The 16,201-nt window shown below is 43.4% G+C and overlaps 1 protein-coding gene across 5 annotated transcripts in view; it reads right to left on the reverse strand.

Annotated features, from left to right (window-relative positions):
* The window catches only part of ADGRF5 (adhesion G protein-coupled receptor F5), a 98,117-nt gene that overhangs the window by 7,428 nt on the left and 74,488 nt on the right, over positions 1 to 16,201 (reverse strand). For 3 of the 5 annotated variants that reach the window (XM_042938988.1, XM_042938986.1, XM_042938987.1), the window contains exons 11-17: positions 12,445 to 12,615; positions 10,427 to 10,546; positions 10,064 to 10,273; positions 7,827 to 8,039; positions 5,918 to 6,073; positions 3,887 to 4,095; positions 1,675 to 1,854 (exon numbers count right to left, since the gene is read on the reverse strand). In XM_042938988.1, the coding sequence (XP_042794922.1) occupies positions 1,675 to 1,854; positions 3,887 to 4,095; positions 5,918 to 6,073; positions 7,827 to 8,039; positions 10,064 to 10,273; positions 10,427 to 10,546; positions 12,445 to 12,615 (1,259 nt within the window). The remainder of the gene's footprint in view (positions 1 to 1,674; positions 1,855 to 3,886; positions 4,096 to 5,917; positions 6,074 to 7,826; positions 8,040 to 10,063; positions 10,274 to 10,426; positions 10,547 to 12,444; positions 12,616 to 16,201) is intronic. The other 2 variants (XM_042938990.1, XM_042938989.1) reach the window with 1 other exon arrangement.

Raw genomic sequence — 16,201 nt, forward strand, 5'->3', positions numbered from 1 at the left:
AGAGAAAAATGAGGCCTCGCAGGCTGTAGGGACCTGTGTCCCACTTTCTTACGACAGGGAGTTAGCAGAGGATGTGTCCCCAAGGCTGTGAGACTTTGTTAAATATTTACCAAGAGTCAGCCCCAACACACACCCACTGAGACCAATTTAGCAGGCTGGGAGAGATTTATTAGTGGTTTTATTTTCCTTTAAATCCCAAGCCTGTAAAGGGTGATAGTTTACCGGCAAGGGCAAAGTAGTTTCAAAAAACCCTCTCCAATGCTGAGCACCAAATTGTTGGCAAAGGCATCATTCTTTTTTTTTTTTTTTTTTCCTGAACATTTTGATTTTCTCTCCCATGAACTCGGGCTTGTCATTTTCCATTTGTGCTTTCTCTCAATATAATTTCTTTGCCCTTCTTTGCCTCATTCCATTCAATCTGAAACTATGAGCCTTGTAGTTCGTCGAATGGTGGCCCCCCGAATAATCTGTCCCAATACCCAGACCCTGTGAATGTGACCTTCTTTGGGGGAAGGGTCTTTGCAGATGTAATTAAGTATCGAGAGGAAATCATCCCAGAGTAGCTAGGTGAGCCCTAACTCCAATGTCAAGTATCCTTTTGAGAGACAGAAGAGGAGAAGACAAATAGGGAAGAGGAGAAGGCCATGTGAAGACAAACTCGGAGGGTGTAATGAGGCAGCTGCAAGCCAAAGAATGCTGGAACTACACAGAGCTGGAGGAGGCAGGGAAAGACTCCCCACTGGAGACTTCAGAAAGAACGTGGTCTGGCAGACACCTTGATTTCAGACTGCTAGCTTTGAGATCTGTGAGAGAATAAGTTCCTGTCATGGTGAGCCACCCAGTTTGTGGCAACTCCTGGGGCTCCTTGTAGCCCCAGGAGGTCCACATAACCTCCTTGGACCCTTGTTGCCCAAGCTGCTTTCCAGATGCCTCCGGCTGGGTTGCACATCACGGAGCACTGGCAGGAGATGGGATGGTGGGAGAAGAAAGAGGCGGAAATGTATTTTCCCACTACCCACCGCAGCCACGCCCTCGCCCCTACACACATGCTGTCCTCAACACATCTGTGGTGCTGGTTCTGTTGCTACCGCTCGTGATTCCTCCTCTAAGGCTTAGTTCTCCCTCCGCTGTAGCTACGCTCTTTCCCCTCCTTTCCCCTTTAGTCCTCAGGGTAGTACTGTCTTCCATTCTTTCCTTTTTGTATCCCTGGTTTTACCTCTTTAAGTATTTTTTTTCATTAAAGCCTCTTCATTTGAACTCTTCACTTGAATCCTGGGTGAATTTTCTTTCCTCTCGGAACCTTGACTGCTTCAAAGTTCATGTTCAGTGCTAGAGCGCTGAGACGCCCACTTTGTACATAGTCTGAAAACCTTTAATGACTGGTTTTCTTAGGAAGCAGATACGGATTCATTCTATTTTCATGAAGAAACTAAGATGGGGATTCACTAAAGAAATCTTCTTAAGTGCCCCAAATGAATACTGGAAACACTCCCTGTGACCCGAACAGCCACGGCTGGCAGAGCATGCTACCTGACCCTAATATCCAGTGTATTTCTCTGGAGAAGACAAAGAAGGGGCTGCAGTGGGGGAGGGGTAGTTATGTTTCTTGACTACACGTCCCAGGGGGTGAAAAGATGAGACCCAAAGCTCCTGTAAGGCCCCAGACAAACTCACCGTCATCATTTCTGAATTCACTTGGGTTGGAACCGTTGAGAGCAAATCAAGGATGTTAATGATGGCTCCCAGGCTCCCAGGAAATGAGCTGACTTCGTGTTTCACCTTGCCTGTGCTAACAGAAAGATCCTTTAGGTATGTCGGGAGTTTCGCATCCTGATAGGGGCTCTTGATCAAAGCCTAGTAAAACAAAAGCCAACACAGACAAAGGGAAAACTTGCCGGTTGGTCTGGTCATCAAATCCTGCTGATCTATCATCCATGATGAAAATCTCTTACATCTGTGGTTTCCTTTTCTCCATTCCTAGAAGTACATCCTATAAGGTAATTTACTTATCTCTTAATTTAATCTGTGTGCCATTCAGACTAGAATGTTACGTAAGTCCTCACACATAGAAAGGGAACAGTAAAACGCATGTTAACCTGATGACTAGTTTTTTTTTTTTTTTAAAAAGGAGACTAGATGTGATTGTTAGACAACTAGATTAAAATTGAGTAAATCGTCACTTGGTGGTCTGTACGGAAGCCACGTTGCCACTCTGCTTTTTCTCATCGCTCACCTTGCTGGCCATTGGAGGGGTGACTGTCCATCCCAATTTTCCTGGGACAGTTCTGTTTTATATCTGCTGTCCCAGTGTAATGATTACTAGTGCCCTCTTTTGTTTTCAAAATGCATCCTGGTTCGGATGATAAATTATATGGTCACCCTATCTATAATGATCACACTTCTGTTTTCTAATTAGCTAACTACCTATATTATAATGACACAATTAATTAAACTACTTATAATTAAAGATTTCAAATTCTATATCCTCCATAAAGAACTTTGATGAGTATTCCAACCTAAGGGAGCATCTTCCTCTGAATGCATAAGTGTTTGTTATTTTACATACTTTACATTTGTGACATTTCTGTTTGTGACAATGTCATCTTGTGTTTTAATTTCAATATCTCTCCAATTAAATTATAAGCTCCTTAATATTATGAAATGTGTTATATTCCTTCTGATATCCTATAATGCCTCACATAGCATAAGCCATATAGGTTGGTGCATAGTAGGTATTCTATAAATATATATTGAATGGATAAATCACATAAAGCATGATAGACCAACATGCCCCTTTTCCATTGAAAATGTATCTAGGTATCTAGAATTGGGACCAGGGCCCAACAGGGAGTTCAAGTTATAATATTTCTATCTTTCTTGATCAGGAAAATTTATATCACTGATGTATCCTTCATCAAGGCCCAAATCAGATGCCAAGTTTTTCAAGCAGACCTTTCCCGATTATCCTAAGCAAAATTAATGTGTATATAACTACTCAACTGGATTATGTTCTCTAGAAAATCAGAGACCAAGTTCTGATTTGGTCTCTTTACCCTGATAGCACCTACAATAATGCTTTGCGCCTCGTAGGTATTTTAATGAATTTAGTGTCAGGCAAGAAAAGAGACAGAAGATGATCAGAGGAGACACAAATCAATATTACCCCTTTTCCTTAATTCTTCTTCCAATGGTGAGAGCATTTGGAACCACTTGGTTAATGATATCATTAATTATAACCACTAAGTATAACTACTAGTTGCCTCATCAATGTTGACTTATTGTAATTCATTAGGATTTGCATTTTACGAGTCTCTACTCTAAGCAACTTCAGTATGAGGTCACATTTATTTTGATGAAAAGAAATTTTTCCCTACCATATGGCAGTAACCTCTCTTCTAGTTAAGAGAGGCAGGCTAGTTACATCTCCCATTACTATAGGGTTCCCTCTAAGATTGAGGAAATCTCAGACCTGTAAAAGCATAAAGCCCAAGTATACATATTTTTTGCACCAATGAACCTTATTTTTTAAGTTTCTCCTTTTTCTGAAAAGATTTGAGCTACTTGCTTGATATCAAGATTATTCAAAGGGGATCGATAAGAGAGGATAATTCTACCTGCACCTTCAAGGTAATAGAAACAAGGCACTGAGAAGTCAAGGTAAAAAGGTATACAGCTGGTCCTAGGGCAGAATGCATATTTTGTTGTCTCCATATTTGTATGTAAGAAAAATGTAAAGCATTTCTAGGTTTGCATCTTCTTTGGAAATAAACAAGTAAAAGTCGCTTTGGGAGCAACACAAACCAGCCCAAGGCCCATTTGCTGAGAAATAAGATAAGCTAGAAATATCTCCCCAACAAGAGCTCGGAGTCAAATATTTAAGGATCACCTTGGCCAGCTGGAGAAGACTATTTATTGGGGCAGAGATGCAGTCATTCTTCTTCACCTTCCACTGGGAGCCTACACATTTGTACGTTATGATCCCACCAGTGGGACTTCCAGGGCTGCTGGGAACACTTGAGAACTGGCACAGTTTCTGGATGACTTTCCCGGGCTCCCCAACACCTATTATGGGATCTTGGCACATGATGTTCTCTCCTGCATTAGGAACATGGAAATAAAAGGGACTGTTTGAAAAGGAGGAGAAAAGATAGTCGAAATAGGGTCAGGCCTAGGAAGAATATTGATGTTGGAATTCATTTTTTTCTTTGCTTTCAATGACCTTTTCAGAGTTACCCACTTTTTTATTTTGCACCTGACTTTTCAAAGCCCCTCTTTGTGCTTTCAACACAAAACTGACTTTAATCTGCACTTGCTTTTCCTAACAGAACTTATTTCCTCTATGCCTCATCACCATCTCCAGTCCGCAGGAATCTTCTCTCCGCTGCCTGTAAAATCTAAAGCATGGAAAAATGAGAGCTTAATGTGTGCTCATCTAGATAAGAGATAATCAAGTTACTAGGAATCTTCAGGAACATAATGCCTAATCCAAGGGATTCTCAACTTTGGCATATTAGAATCACCTGGGGATCTTGGAAAATACCAATGTCCAGTCTTACTCCTGCTCAAATATAGGAAACTCTTGGGCTGGGATTTAGACATTGGCAGTTTTTTAACTTTCCCCGGTGATTCCAGTGTGCAGTCAAGGTTGAGAGGCACTGCCTTAATTCAAATATGTAATTAATGGTAGGAATTCCAGGCACCCGTGACCTGAATATTCTAAGCAATATTTGTAAACATTTGTTCCTTCTGGCTTCCCTTAGTGGTGACTCCATTTCGTGTCTACTCAAGACCAGACTTGCATGGGAAAATGACATTTGTTGAAAAACCTCTAATCTCCAGGGGACCTTGATTCTCTGATGAGCAGATCCCTTTCTCACGAACTTACAAATTTAGCATTAAGTTCTCAGTCATTGTATAAAGTCTTGAAATATTAAGTAGTTTCTACTAGGAAAAGGAAGTGGAATCACACCTGGGATGAGGAAAGAGGAGAAGAACAAAGATAAGTCAATAAAACATGTCAATGCCTGGGTGAAGATGCGGCATGGGGGACAGTGAAGAAGTGGCCTTGGTTACCCCCCCAAGAAGAGGTGTGCTTAGTAGGGTCAGGGGACAGTGACTCAGAGAGATGGGGAATTCTAAATTCCTACTTTGATGTCCAGGGCTCAGTCACCAATACACGTGAAAATGACCACAAATCACTAAGTAAACCCAAACATGATTCGTGATAGAGCTATGAATCCCTTGGATATCAGAGGTGCTATTACAGAGAAGGGTTCTGGGGGAGGGGATTGCTTCTTGCAGAAGCCCAGGACCATCCTTTATTCACCTGCCTCTCTGCTGCTCCTGAGGAGAGCTCTTGGTCATGGGCCATTACAGAAATGGCCACAAACCATGACCTTCAACCTTGAAAATACATGGGGTGATATTGGCCCAGTGATGACAAAGGATGACAACGATGGGTGCCTATTTTTTAGATTGATTCTTTTCATGTAGCCCTGTCTAATAGGGACACTTTTCCTTTGCTGAAAGTTCAAAGATACTGTGCACTTCCCAGTACAGTGCTTAGCCTCCCAGACTCCACTGAAATAGGGCTTCGTCCACAAGGTTTTCTTGATTGCTCCCTACCATCACTGGGAGAGTTAAACCTGGAAGCCTCTTTGGACTTCCCACAGCTTCTCGAGTTCAGCCCTTACTGCATTAGATGTAATAACATTTTTTTATCACCTCCATCTTTTCCCTATGCCTGAGGCCAGTCAACATGGCTTAGTTCTTTTCAAATCCCCTACCGTTAGCCCAAGGCCTGCCCCATGAAGGTGCTTAATACATATTTATTGAATGGATGAATGAAGGAATGAATGACTAAATGAATACCTTGCTCATGACTATAACGTTTTAAAATAATTTAAAATGCTCTTACCAGGAACCAGGTTAAGCTTCATAGAGGGACTCTGGACTGAATTATTAGCAGCATTGGTAAAGTGACAAAATATGTTGAACTTTTTTGGACACCAGGAAACTGAGCTTGCCATGAAATTATATTTGTAGCACACTTGCTTTCCATTAACTTCTTTTTCTGAGATAGAATTATAGAAAGAATTAAGTCACAAGATGAGTCTCCAAAGAACACATTTTTTTTCAGATAATCCAATATGGATATGTGTGTCCAGACTTTTCCAAGGAATGTGCCACATTCATTTTTTGATATGGGTTTAAAAATGCCTCTAGCATAGAAGTAAGTCAGCCCACATTTACACTGTGTTCACCTCACCTTTACCTCTACCATTCATGACTCCAAATCTGTGCCTGTACAGTTTGGACAATCAGAATGCCTTTCAGCTTCTCTCTCCTCCTTCTGCCTGTCCAAATCCCAGCATGTCCTGTGCATTTATTCTGTCTTTCCTTTACCACATTGGTTTAGAATCACCTCTTTATGGACCTGTCTCCTCCATTAGACCATAAAGTCTTGGAGAGAAGGTATCTGGTCTTACTTATCATTGCATCTCCCAATGCCTAGCTGAGTATTTGGCACACAGAGAGCCTTGAATGCACACATGTTAAACATAGAATGTTGAAATGTTTAAATACTTCAGTATCCAGATTGATTCTAGACCCTCCTACCATACAGCCTTCTCTAAATTCTCATCTTAATTGGGTCCTGCTTTTCTGAACTTCCAGTGTTCTTTTGATCTGAGTTGCTCATTTTAGAAATGTAATGCTATATCCATTGTCTTTTTTGACATGAACACTTCCAGCTAGATATTAATATATGTGCCCCACCTTCTTTTGTCTTCTTTTAATTGACTACTATAGTGTTTTGCATTGGGCATGTCTCTATGAATAGTTGTTCAACGAATGAATGAATTGAGCTTGTAAATCCTTCACGAAGGTGTCTGTGTTTTGAGATTTGGGGTTGTGAGCTCATATTTGGTTGACCTTAATCTGTAGAAATCCTGAGGTCCATGGATTGAGGGTACATCCTACCTTAGAGGATTTGCATTTTTTTGGCAGGTACCATTGGGTGCTACCAGTAGGCCACTTTAAATTAGTTACTCTTCAGTGTGGAGTTCCTGGACCCCATAGGTAGTATAAATTCAAACCCCAAACCTGAGTGGGGGCAAGACAGTTATAATTCTTAGGGGAAACTTTTGCCCACCCAGAAATGAGGCTAAGCTCTTAACTCTGGCAGACAAATTTTGTTTTTCTGCTTATCCTCTTACTGAGTGAGCATCTCACCCTTTGAGGGTTCTGACATTGTGCTGGTGATATAGGGTGCCTTAAGATACTGCCTAGAGAGTAAGGCCTTTTCCGGAATGTCCTTCAGAGCCTTAAAACCCAAGGTGCTGCATTTCTGACACTGGCAGATGCCTTCAGAGAAGGCCCAGAGGTACTAAAACATTTCTATTTTTTTTTTCTTTATGCTCTTGGCCTCTTACTTTCTTGAATGCTCAACTGTGCATAGTTAAAAGGATTTTTGAGGTACTTTTGAAGCATGCTGATTCATAGCGTGGGGGGAGGGACCACCAGAATTTCTAGTCTGATGTACTGAGGAAGTAGAAGGCCTGTGAAAGTATTCTAGCACTGTCTGCGACAGCTCCCAGTAAAACCAATGGGCTTCATTCACCCTCACAGAGCCTCAAGATTTTGCCACAAACCAACAAGCCATGGGTCACACAGCAAAACAGAAGGTATTAAAGTTTTGTGGGGTTCTCTCTGTTACGTTCTGTCTCTGATGCAGTCTTCATATCTCTTTACCTCTCTTTTAAGATGAGATGTTTAGACTCCACATGAAGGAGGTGTGCCTCACAATGCAGCAATTACTGTCTTACCTGCAAGAAAGGATAGGGAATCCATTTGGAAAGTGACTTTGTAGTCTTCATTCTCCTGAATGCAACACTTGAAGTGATGGGAACCTTTACATGGAATTGTAGCTTCCAAGGGATCAACCATGATGTTTGGCTCCAGAGGCAGCGGATAAACAGTCACATCTTTTGTAGCGACACTGTATGAATTCTTATATCTAAATATGCAATGATAGGTTCCTGAGTAGAAGGAAACAAAAATGAGATGGAGTGTAGTCACTGCTCCAAAATAGCGTTTGCTGGGAAGGTTAAGAAGAGGATTAAATTTCCCTGTCAAGCACGGGCAAGGGCACATCATACCTTCCTCTGGACATTGGACAAGGGAATGTTTGATCACCTCTCCTCCTGGGTTCTCTATGTATTTGAAGGACCAACCAATAGCCTACATAAAACTCCAAATAAAATTAAGTGGCTTATCCAAAGTTATACAGCCCGTTGGCTGTGGAATTGCATTTGAAGCCAGGTTCTTTCCCAATACCTACCCCCAAAGTTCTTTTATTAACCCAGGGGGAAAGATGGGAGTTTTGGCGTGTGCTGAGATGGGGTGTTCTTTGAGGGGAGTTGTCAGCCAGATGGAGCACTGAGGTGTTGTGATGTCTCCTCTCCCCATCTCTGAGTGAGTGGTTTCCTCAGGTTCCAGGGCACCATGACGCCACTAAAGAGTGTGGGAGGGGCAGGGGTAGGCTAAAATTCTTGAGGGGGCTTCATCTGTGGGCTCTGGAGTTAGATGTATGATGCCTGACTCCTATCTAGAAAAGTCTAACGATGAGAGGCTGGCTGGCTTTGCCAGAGTACAGAAGGAAGGCTACAGCGGGAGTAGCCTGTGACCCTCTGCTTGGTGAGGCAGAATAGACTGTGCACAGTACCTGGGTTGAGCTTCTGGAGAGGATCTTTTCCCAGTGGACTTTATGGCAGAGCCCATCAGAGGATGAACCACCACCTGAACAGGTGCCATGAAGACAGTGCAGGAAGATTATAACAGTACCTATAGCTCAGTAAGACCCTTTGATTTTCTTTACATTCCCTCTCTTTGCCCCAACTCTGGGGTGGCCAGAGCAGCAACTGGCCAGAGGAAAAACAGCTAGAACAAAGACCGAGAATAAACCCCTTTCAATTTCTGTTGGGAGGAAGGGAAGCTTAAATTCAACATAAAATAAAAGTGTAGTCAGTTCAGACGACAATAGGTTTTTTTTTTTAGTACCTGAGTATAGGACTGCTAAATAGTTTATGTGACTGGAAAAGCTATAGCTTCTTCTCAGTTACGGCTTCTCAGTAGGAACGAGCAGTTGGACAGAGTAGATATAAGTCCAGCGTGAGAGAAAAATACTCCCATTTCCTGACTGTATTCTACCAAGTCCAGCCAAACAATGACTAGCTCTTTCTACGATGTTGCCCAGGCCTTATATGGACAAATAGAGATGACCTGGGACTTGGAGGACCTGGACTGATTAACTTTATGGTTAATGAAAGGCTTCAGAGTAGAGCCGTCAACAAAGAGTCGGCCACTGGAGCCAGACAGTCTCAGTTTCACCCTGGATCTGCCATTTATCAGAGGTATAACCTTGGGTATTTTACTTATACTCACTGGCCCTCAGTTCCTTCATCTTTAAAATGGGGACACTAATACCACTATCCTCTAGGTTTATTGTTTTAATTGAACTAACCCACTTAAATACTTAGCACTGTGCCTATCACATACTAAGGACTCATTAAATGTCAGCTATTATTACAACCATTCTATCAAATTCTCTTTTTTCCCCTCCAAATATTTGCATTTCTTTCCAACATGAATAATGTGTAGCGATAAATAGGAAATAAAAATGCTCCCTTCTTTGGAACCAGGCATATAAATCCTTTACCTAGATTTTTTTTTTTTTTTTTTTTTACATCACGATTGGGTGAAAAACTCTAAAAGTCTGGTGAAACTACTTTTAAAAGCAGTCCTCTTAACTTCATGGCAAGAGCACAGGCTCTTGAATTGGAGACGAGTTCCAATCCTGTCTCTGCAACTTAAGATGTAGAAGCCTAGGTGTATTTGTGAATCTCTCTGAGCCTCAGTTTCCACATCTGTAAAATGGAGATAGTGACATCTTCCCCTAAAGGGCTCTTGCATGAAATGTGATGACATAGGCCCTCCAGGGGCCTCTCATAGGGTGTTTCCGGGGGTCCCGGCAGCAGAGTGGGGTCCAGGGTCTTTCACTCACCATTCCACTCCCGGGTCACGGTCTTCACTGTGAGTACTGACTCTGCTCCACCAGCATACCTCTTCGTGGTATAAAACTTTGGGTATATTTTAATTCCAGCAGAAGTGTTCCAGTATACCTCATCATAGTTACTCACATCGCTGATGCACTTTATGGAAAAGTTTTGCCCCTCAGAAACAGAAATTGGGTCCGGGGTTATTGTTAGGTTGGCTGAAAGAATGCAAACAAAACAGACAAAAGAAAAACCAACAACAGGCACAATGTTTAGTCTTGCTGGTGACATTGACACGCGAGTGAAATTTCAGACAGAGACAGAAAGTGTGGGCCGTCCTCACTCTACTTGTGTCAATGCGGGACTGGTACCTTGCTGTTCCTGGGCTTTACTGGTTTCTAGGCTGTTCCCGGTGGTGCTCTGAACTGTACTCATTTCCATCACATGCCTTAGGAGCTCGTGCACTTTCCCATTGTGGCTGGAATTATTTCCTGATGATCAGCAGGGCAAAAGGTTGCATACTTAGGGGTGTTGACTTAACCCATGTGTTCATGAGGAATTCTTCAACAAAAATGTTAACCGGACCCTTAACAAATGTAAGAGCTTACATGAACATTCCACTGTGTTTGCCCCTGCTTCTCTCTTTCCACTCCTCTTTGAGCGTGTCATTGACATTTCAAAATGCCATTCACTTTGATCTTCCATAAGCGAACAGTTTCATGCCTTGAGCCCACTGATGCCAGCTTCCTTTTTCAATCAGTGTAAAATCTTACTCTTGGTCACAATCAAAAGAAATCAGGGCTCCCCATTGTGCCCTTTAGAAGCTGGGATCCCAACGTTCAGGTACAGTCCCTCAGTTCCATAAGTATGGATTGCTGTGTCCCTCCCCCTGCCCTCATTGGCTGTAGGGATCTCAGGTAGAGATGCTTTTCTACAGTTTGGCGGTTTCTGAGAATGGAAAGGTAGGAACCATGGATCCACGGAACCATGAATCTGTTCCTCTTGATTCTCAGGTGAGGTCCAAACTACTGGACCAGTGGTTTTCCGTGAAGTCTAAATACGTTTCTAAGACAGCCTGAACCCCACATAATCAACACAACTCAGAGCCAAAACTGGAAGTGTATAACTGCTCCCACTATAGACAATTGCAAATCATTGCTCAAAAGACCCCCGAACTCATCCATGGCAGTAATGTTTTCAGGTAAACATAGTCTTGATCTTTGTAAAAATGCTAAGTCATAAGAGCAGAAAATGTGAATGAGACTAATAAGTATTGTTCATATGAACCTTTCTCCAAATTGTTCAAAGGGGTCTGATGATTGACCTAAGTAGTTTTTTGGGTTTGTGTGTGTGTGTGTGTGTGTGTGTGTGTGTGTGTGTTTGTGAGATGGGTGGAAAAACAAGTTTGACCGCCCCTTTTTTTGCAGATAGGGGTGAAGTTATCACGTTTTATTGTATGGGGAGAAGAAATGACACTTTTAAGAGGCTTAACTCAGTCAAAAGGCTAAAAACGACTCATGACAACTGTAAAATAACCACAAAGTATCAGATTTTTAAAGCTTTCTGCAACATCCTCTCTAGAACAGGTGGAGTGGGAGAGAAGGATGCCAGAGCAGGTGAAGGGTGGTAGGCAGTGAGCCAGGCTACTGGAAGGGAGGGAGGATAGGATTATGGGGGGAAAGGGGAAAATTAGGGGCGCTACCCTCATTAGAAATTCAGTGATTAAACAGAACTAATCCAAGCCTGAAACTGTATTCCCAGTTCACTTCCTGCTTTATCAGGACGATGCAGGCCTTGGCCTTCCATGCAGCCATGTCTTCACAGCCCCATCCTCCTTTCTTTTAAAGACTCCATCTGAATTTATTTAGTTTTTATTTTTTTTAAATATAACTTATTGTCAAGTTAGCTAACATACGGTGTATACAGCGTGCTCTTGGTTTCGGGAGGAGATTCCCATGACTCATCGCTTACATACGACACCCAGTGCTCATCCCAACAAGGTGCCCTCCCCAATGCCCATCACCCATTTTCCCTTCTCCCCATACCCGCCTCCCCATCAACCCTCAGTTTGTTCTCTGTATTTAAGAATCTCTTATGGTTTGCCTCCCTCCCTCTCTGTTTGAAACTGTTTTTGCCCCTTCCCTTCCCTTTCCCCATGGTCTTTGTTAAGTTTCGCAAGTTTCACTTTCAGGTAAGAGTGAAAACATGACTTCATCTGCATTTAAATGGTAGACAGGGAAATCCTCTTCTGTCTCCCATTAGTGATTTACCCCAACCACACCCCCACTACCAGGGGAGGCCCTGCTTGATTGCTCCTCGATATTCCCAGGGGATTGATGGCCCTTGGCTTGAGGTGCAAAGCCAAAGATCCTAGTGAAGGAGTCCTTACCCACAGAGGTGAATGTCACTTCTATGCTCTTACTGCCTCTGGCTCCGTGCTCGCTGATGAACTCACACACATAGGTGACCCTCATTCCACCCAGTCTGCTTGGACACTGTCTCCCGTCGGCCTTGAGGGTGTATCTGCTGCAGCCGGAATCTGTGTCTGTTTCAGGGTTTCCTGCAGCGACACAAGCATTTTGTTTGTTTGTTTGTTTTGCTATCATCGCTGGGTGACTATTTGATTTAGGAGCAAAGAGGCCAAATCAGTGCCGAGGAGTTATTATTTAAGTCAGCTTTCTTCTTTTTGGAGAAGGAGGATTGTTACGGTGGTGACCACTTACAAGCAGGGTAGTGTTGAGAAAGTCACTAGACTGCTCTGGGCGGAGAGAGAGAAGCAAGGTGTTTGGATATGATTTCAACGGCAAGGAAAAAAGATGTCAGATTATTTAGACTATTATTATTGAAAGGAGAAAGAAGCCTGGAGCCTGTGATATTTGCCTCATTGGAGAAATGTTTCATCATGACGTGTACCCTCTTAGGAGTCTGTATGTTTCCGTGGAAGTTGCGACTTCATGCTTTCTCGGGTTACCAGCTGTTTCCCCTTCAAAATACCTCCTCTGCCTGAGGCACCTGGGTGGCTCAGTTGGTTAAGCGTCTGACTTCAGCTCAGGTCACGATCTCATGGTTTGTGGGTTCGAGCCCTGTGTCCAGCTGACAGGTCGGAACCTGCTTCGGATTCCGTGTCTCCTTCTCTCTCTGTCCCTCCCTGGTTTGCACTCACTCTCTCTCTCTCTCCATCTTTACTTCCTGTTAACGACTCTCTAACTCCCTCCCTCCTTCCATCCCTCTCCTCCAACCCTGCCTACCACCACATCCTCATCAGGCTTCTTCAAATACTGTCCAATCTTCCAACAACCAAGGAAAACGATAAGCTTTCTGATAAGCTCCAGCATAAATGCATCTTTTCCAGCCTTGGTTGGATGACCACTGATGTTTGAAATACTCTGATTAACACATAACCAGCTTTCACCCCCAGTCCCCCAAATGTTCCGAACTCCAAACCGATCTCCATCTTCCCCCACTTGATTGGATTAGCTCCAAGCTCAGAGGCACAAGCGTCAGCTCTAAGGCTCACCTCTCCACTTGGCCCTTGAAAACTCCCTTCTCCCAACTCTCCCAGGACCTCATTCCATCCTTTATCTTTTTCCCCCTCCCTTGTGACTTGAATTTTCCCTCCTGTTCTTTCACATCAACCCTCAGATCTATGCAAGCCCACGATTCCTATTTTAGATTCTACATGTGGATGGCTCCTGACTCTATCTGTAAGAGAAACGCTCTTGTTGGAAACTCTAGAAACAGATTCCCAAGCATCGATTTCACATCTTAGGTACCACCAACTCAACATGTTCAGTTAAGAGCTGACCTTTCTTCTCCTGGACAAAACCTGCACATTTTCTGTTTCTTCTCTTGCCATTGGCAGCTCCCAGAATTAAAGGTCTTAAAGCCATCTTTAATTACTTGCATTTCCTCACATTCCACTCCCACTCAGTTGTAAACATCTTCTGGCTTATTCCTCTGAAACATCTCAGAACTGTCTTACATACTGCAAACATCCACAAAGTTTTGTAAAAATGGGTAGCGTCATCACCATTTAACAGATGAAAGTGCGATCAGTGAGGTGACCCGACTTGCCCGGCGTCAGGAAGAGGGCACGCGGCAGAGACGGGATTGCAGCTTTTCGGGAGTAGGTTATAATCGTCCTGGAGAGCACGGGTCATAAGGAGGATTTTTTCAGGACAGACGGCTTGGCTCAAGTTCTCCCTTTTTCTTGTACTCAATTCTGTGGGCTTTCCCACAAGCAGAGGAATCACTATTGAAAATCGGATTTGAGGGGCTCAGTCGGTTAAGCGTCCGACTTCGGCTCAGGTCACGATCTCACGGTTTGTGAGTTTGAGCCCCACGTCGGGCTCTGTGCTGACAGCTCGGAGCCCGGAGCCTGGCTTTGGACTCTGTGTCTCCCTCTCTCTCTCTGCCCCTCTCCTGCTCATGCTCTGTCTCAAAAATAAATTTAAAAAACATGAAAAAAATTAAAAATAAAATAAAATAAAATAAAAATAAATAAATAAATAAATAAAATATTTATAAAATAAATAAAATAAAATAAAATAAAATAAAATAAAATAAAATAAAATCGGATTTGTCCATGGCATCCGTAGGAACACATAGAGAAACATGGAGGAGAAAGAGTAGTTGGTGAGATGGGGCATCCCTTGCTACTCTCGGGGAGACACGGGGCAGCACACAGAAAGCCTCCGTTTCTTGTGTGCAAAATGAGGAACTAGGCTAAAGACACGGTCCTCACTCCCCTATGCCCAACAAAAGTTCCTGCAAAATTCAAGAAAAGATGCCACTGCCTGGATCCCAAACCCAGAGATCCTGACACGATTGCTCTAGGGTAGAGCCCTGACAGCTGGTCTTTTTCACAGACACCTGGGGTGACCCCACGTGCAGAGGAACGGAGAGCACAGCCACTCATGATGCTATCTGCTACTTCCAGCTGCTTCCCTACATAGGTCTTGCCTCAGACCCTGAAGCCAGCCTACCTCCAGTGGCACGTCATGAAGGGACTCCAAAGCCACAAGACTGGTTTCTACTCAGTAAAGAAAAACAACCAGTCTCCCTTCTTTCTCTCTCACTGACGCCCTGTTTGGGTGCGAAAACAAAACAAAACAAAACAACACAAACAAAACACACAACCCCAAATAAAATCCATTTGGGACAGCACACAAGCACACAGAATAATATATGCTTAAACATTTCAGCAGAGCAATCAGAAGAAAAGACACAAGAAAGGGGACTGTGGAGTTTAAAGCTGTTCCCTCTAATGTCATCCAATGTCTGTCAGCCAAGAGGGAACTGGCACCCTCCTATAAAGATTCAGTTTTTTTCTAAATACTCCGCATGGTGATGGGCCACTGGATGTGGTAGGCAGGGCCACGAAGAAGTTTATGAACTCATTTGGGAATGGCTGTAACTTGTGAGCCAGGAGGGAATTAAGGCTCCCATTTTTTTTTAAATGTTCATTTATTTTTGCGAGATGGAGAGACAGAGTGCGAGCAGGGGAGGGGCAGAGACAGAGGGAGACACAGAATCGGAAGGGGGGCTCCGGGCTCCGAGCTGTCAGCCCAGAGTCCGACGCGGGGCTCGAACTCACAAGCGGCGAGATCATGACTGAGCCGAGGTTGGACACTCAACCGACTGAGCCACCCACGCGCCCCATGGCTCTGTTGTTTTTTGTCATCACACCACATAAGAGCCACAGTGAGGCTACCAAGTCTGTTGCTCGTCACTTCCCCCAGCCTGTCAATCCGTTTCCATGCAGGCCATACAGGCAGACTAGACGCTGCACTGATAATAATAACTGTGAGTACCTTTACTGTTACCAGCGGCAGGAGCAGTACTGATGCTCTTACCTCTGTACCGTTACCATTTATATCATCAGTTGCTGCCTGATGAGTTGAAAAGCTCCAAAAAGCCCTCCGCGTTCTACGAAGACCACCTTCTTAACGCTAGAAATTCTACCAGGCTGATCACTGTCTTGCTGTCTTATCCCTTGGGTTTTGAAAATGAAATGCACCTGTTTCTGACGTGAGGCAGTACTTTCAGTCCCACCTGAGTTCCAGTGAATTATTTTGCTTGCCTGTTTCCTACTGACCTTGACAGATGGGTGCTGACGACCTCATGGAATTTGGAGAGAGAGACAG

This window comes from Panthera leo, chromosome B2, assembly GCF_018350215.1.
Source record: "Panthera leo isolate Ple1 chromosome B2, P.leo_Ple1_pat1.1, whole genome shotgun sequence".
Lineage (NCBI taxonomy): Eukaryota > Metazoa > Chordata > Mammalia > Carnivora > Felidae > Panthera > Panthera leo.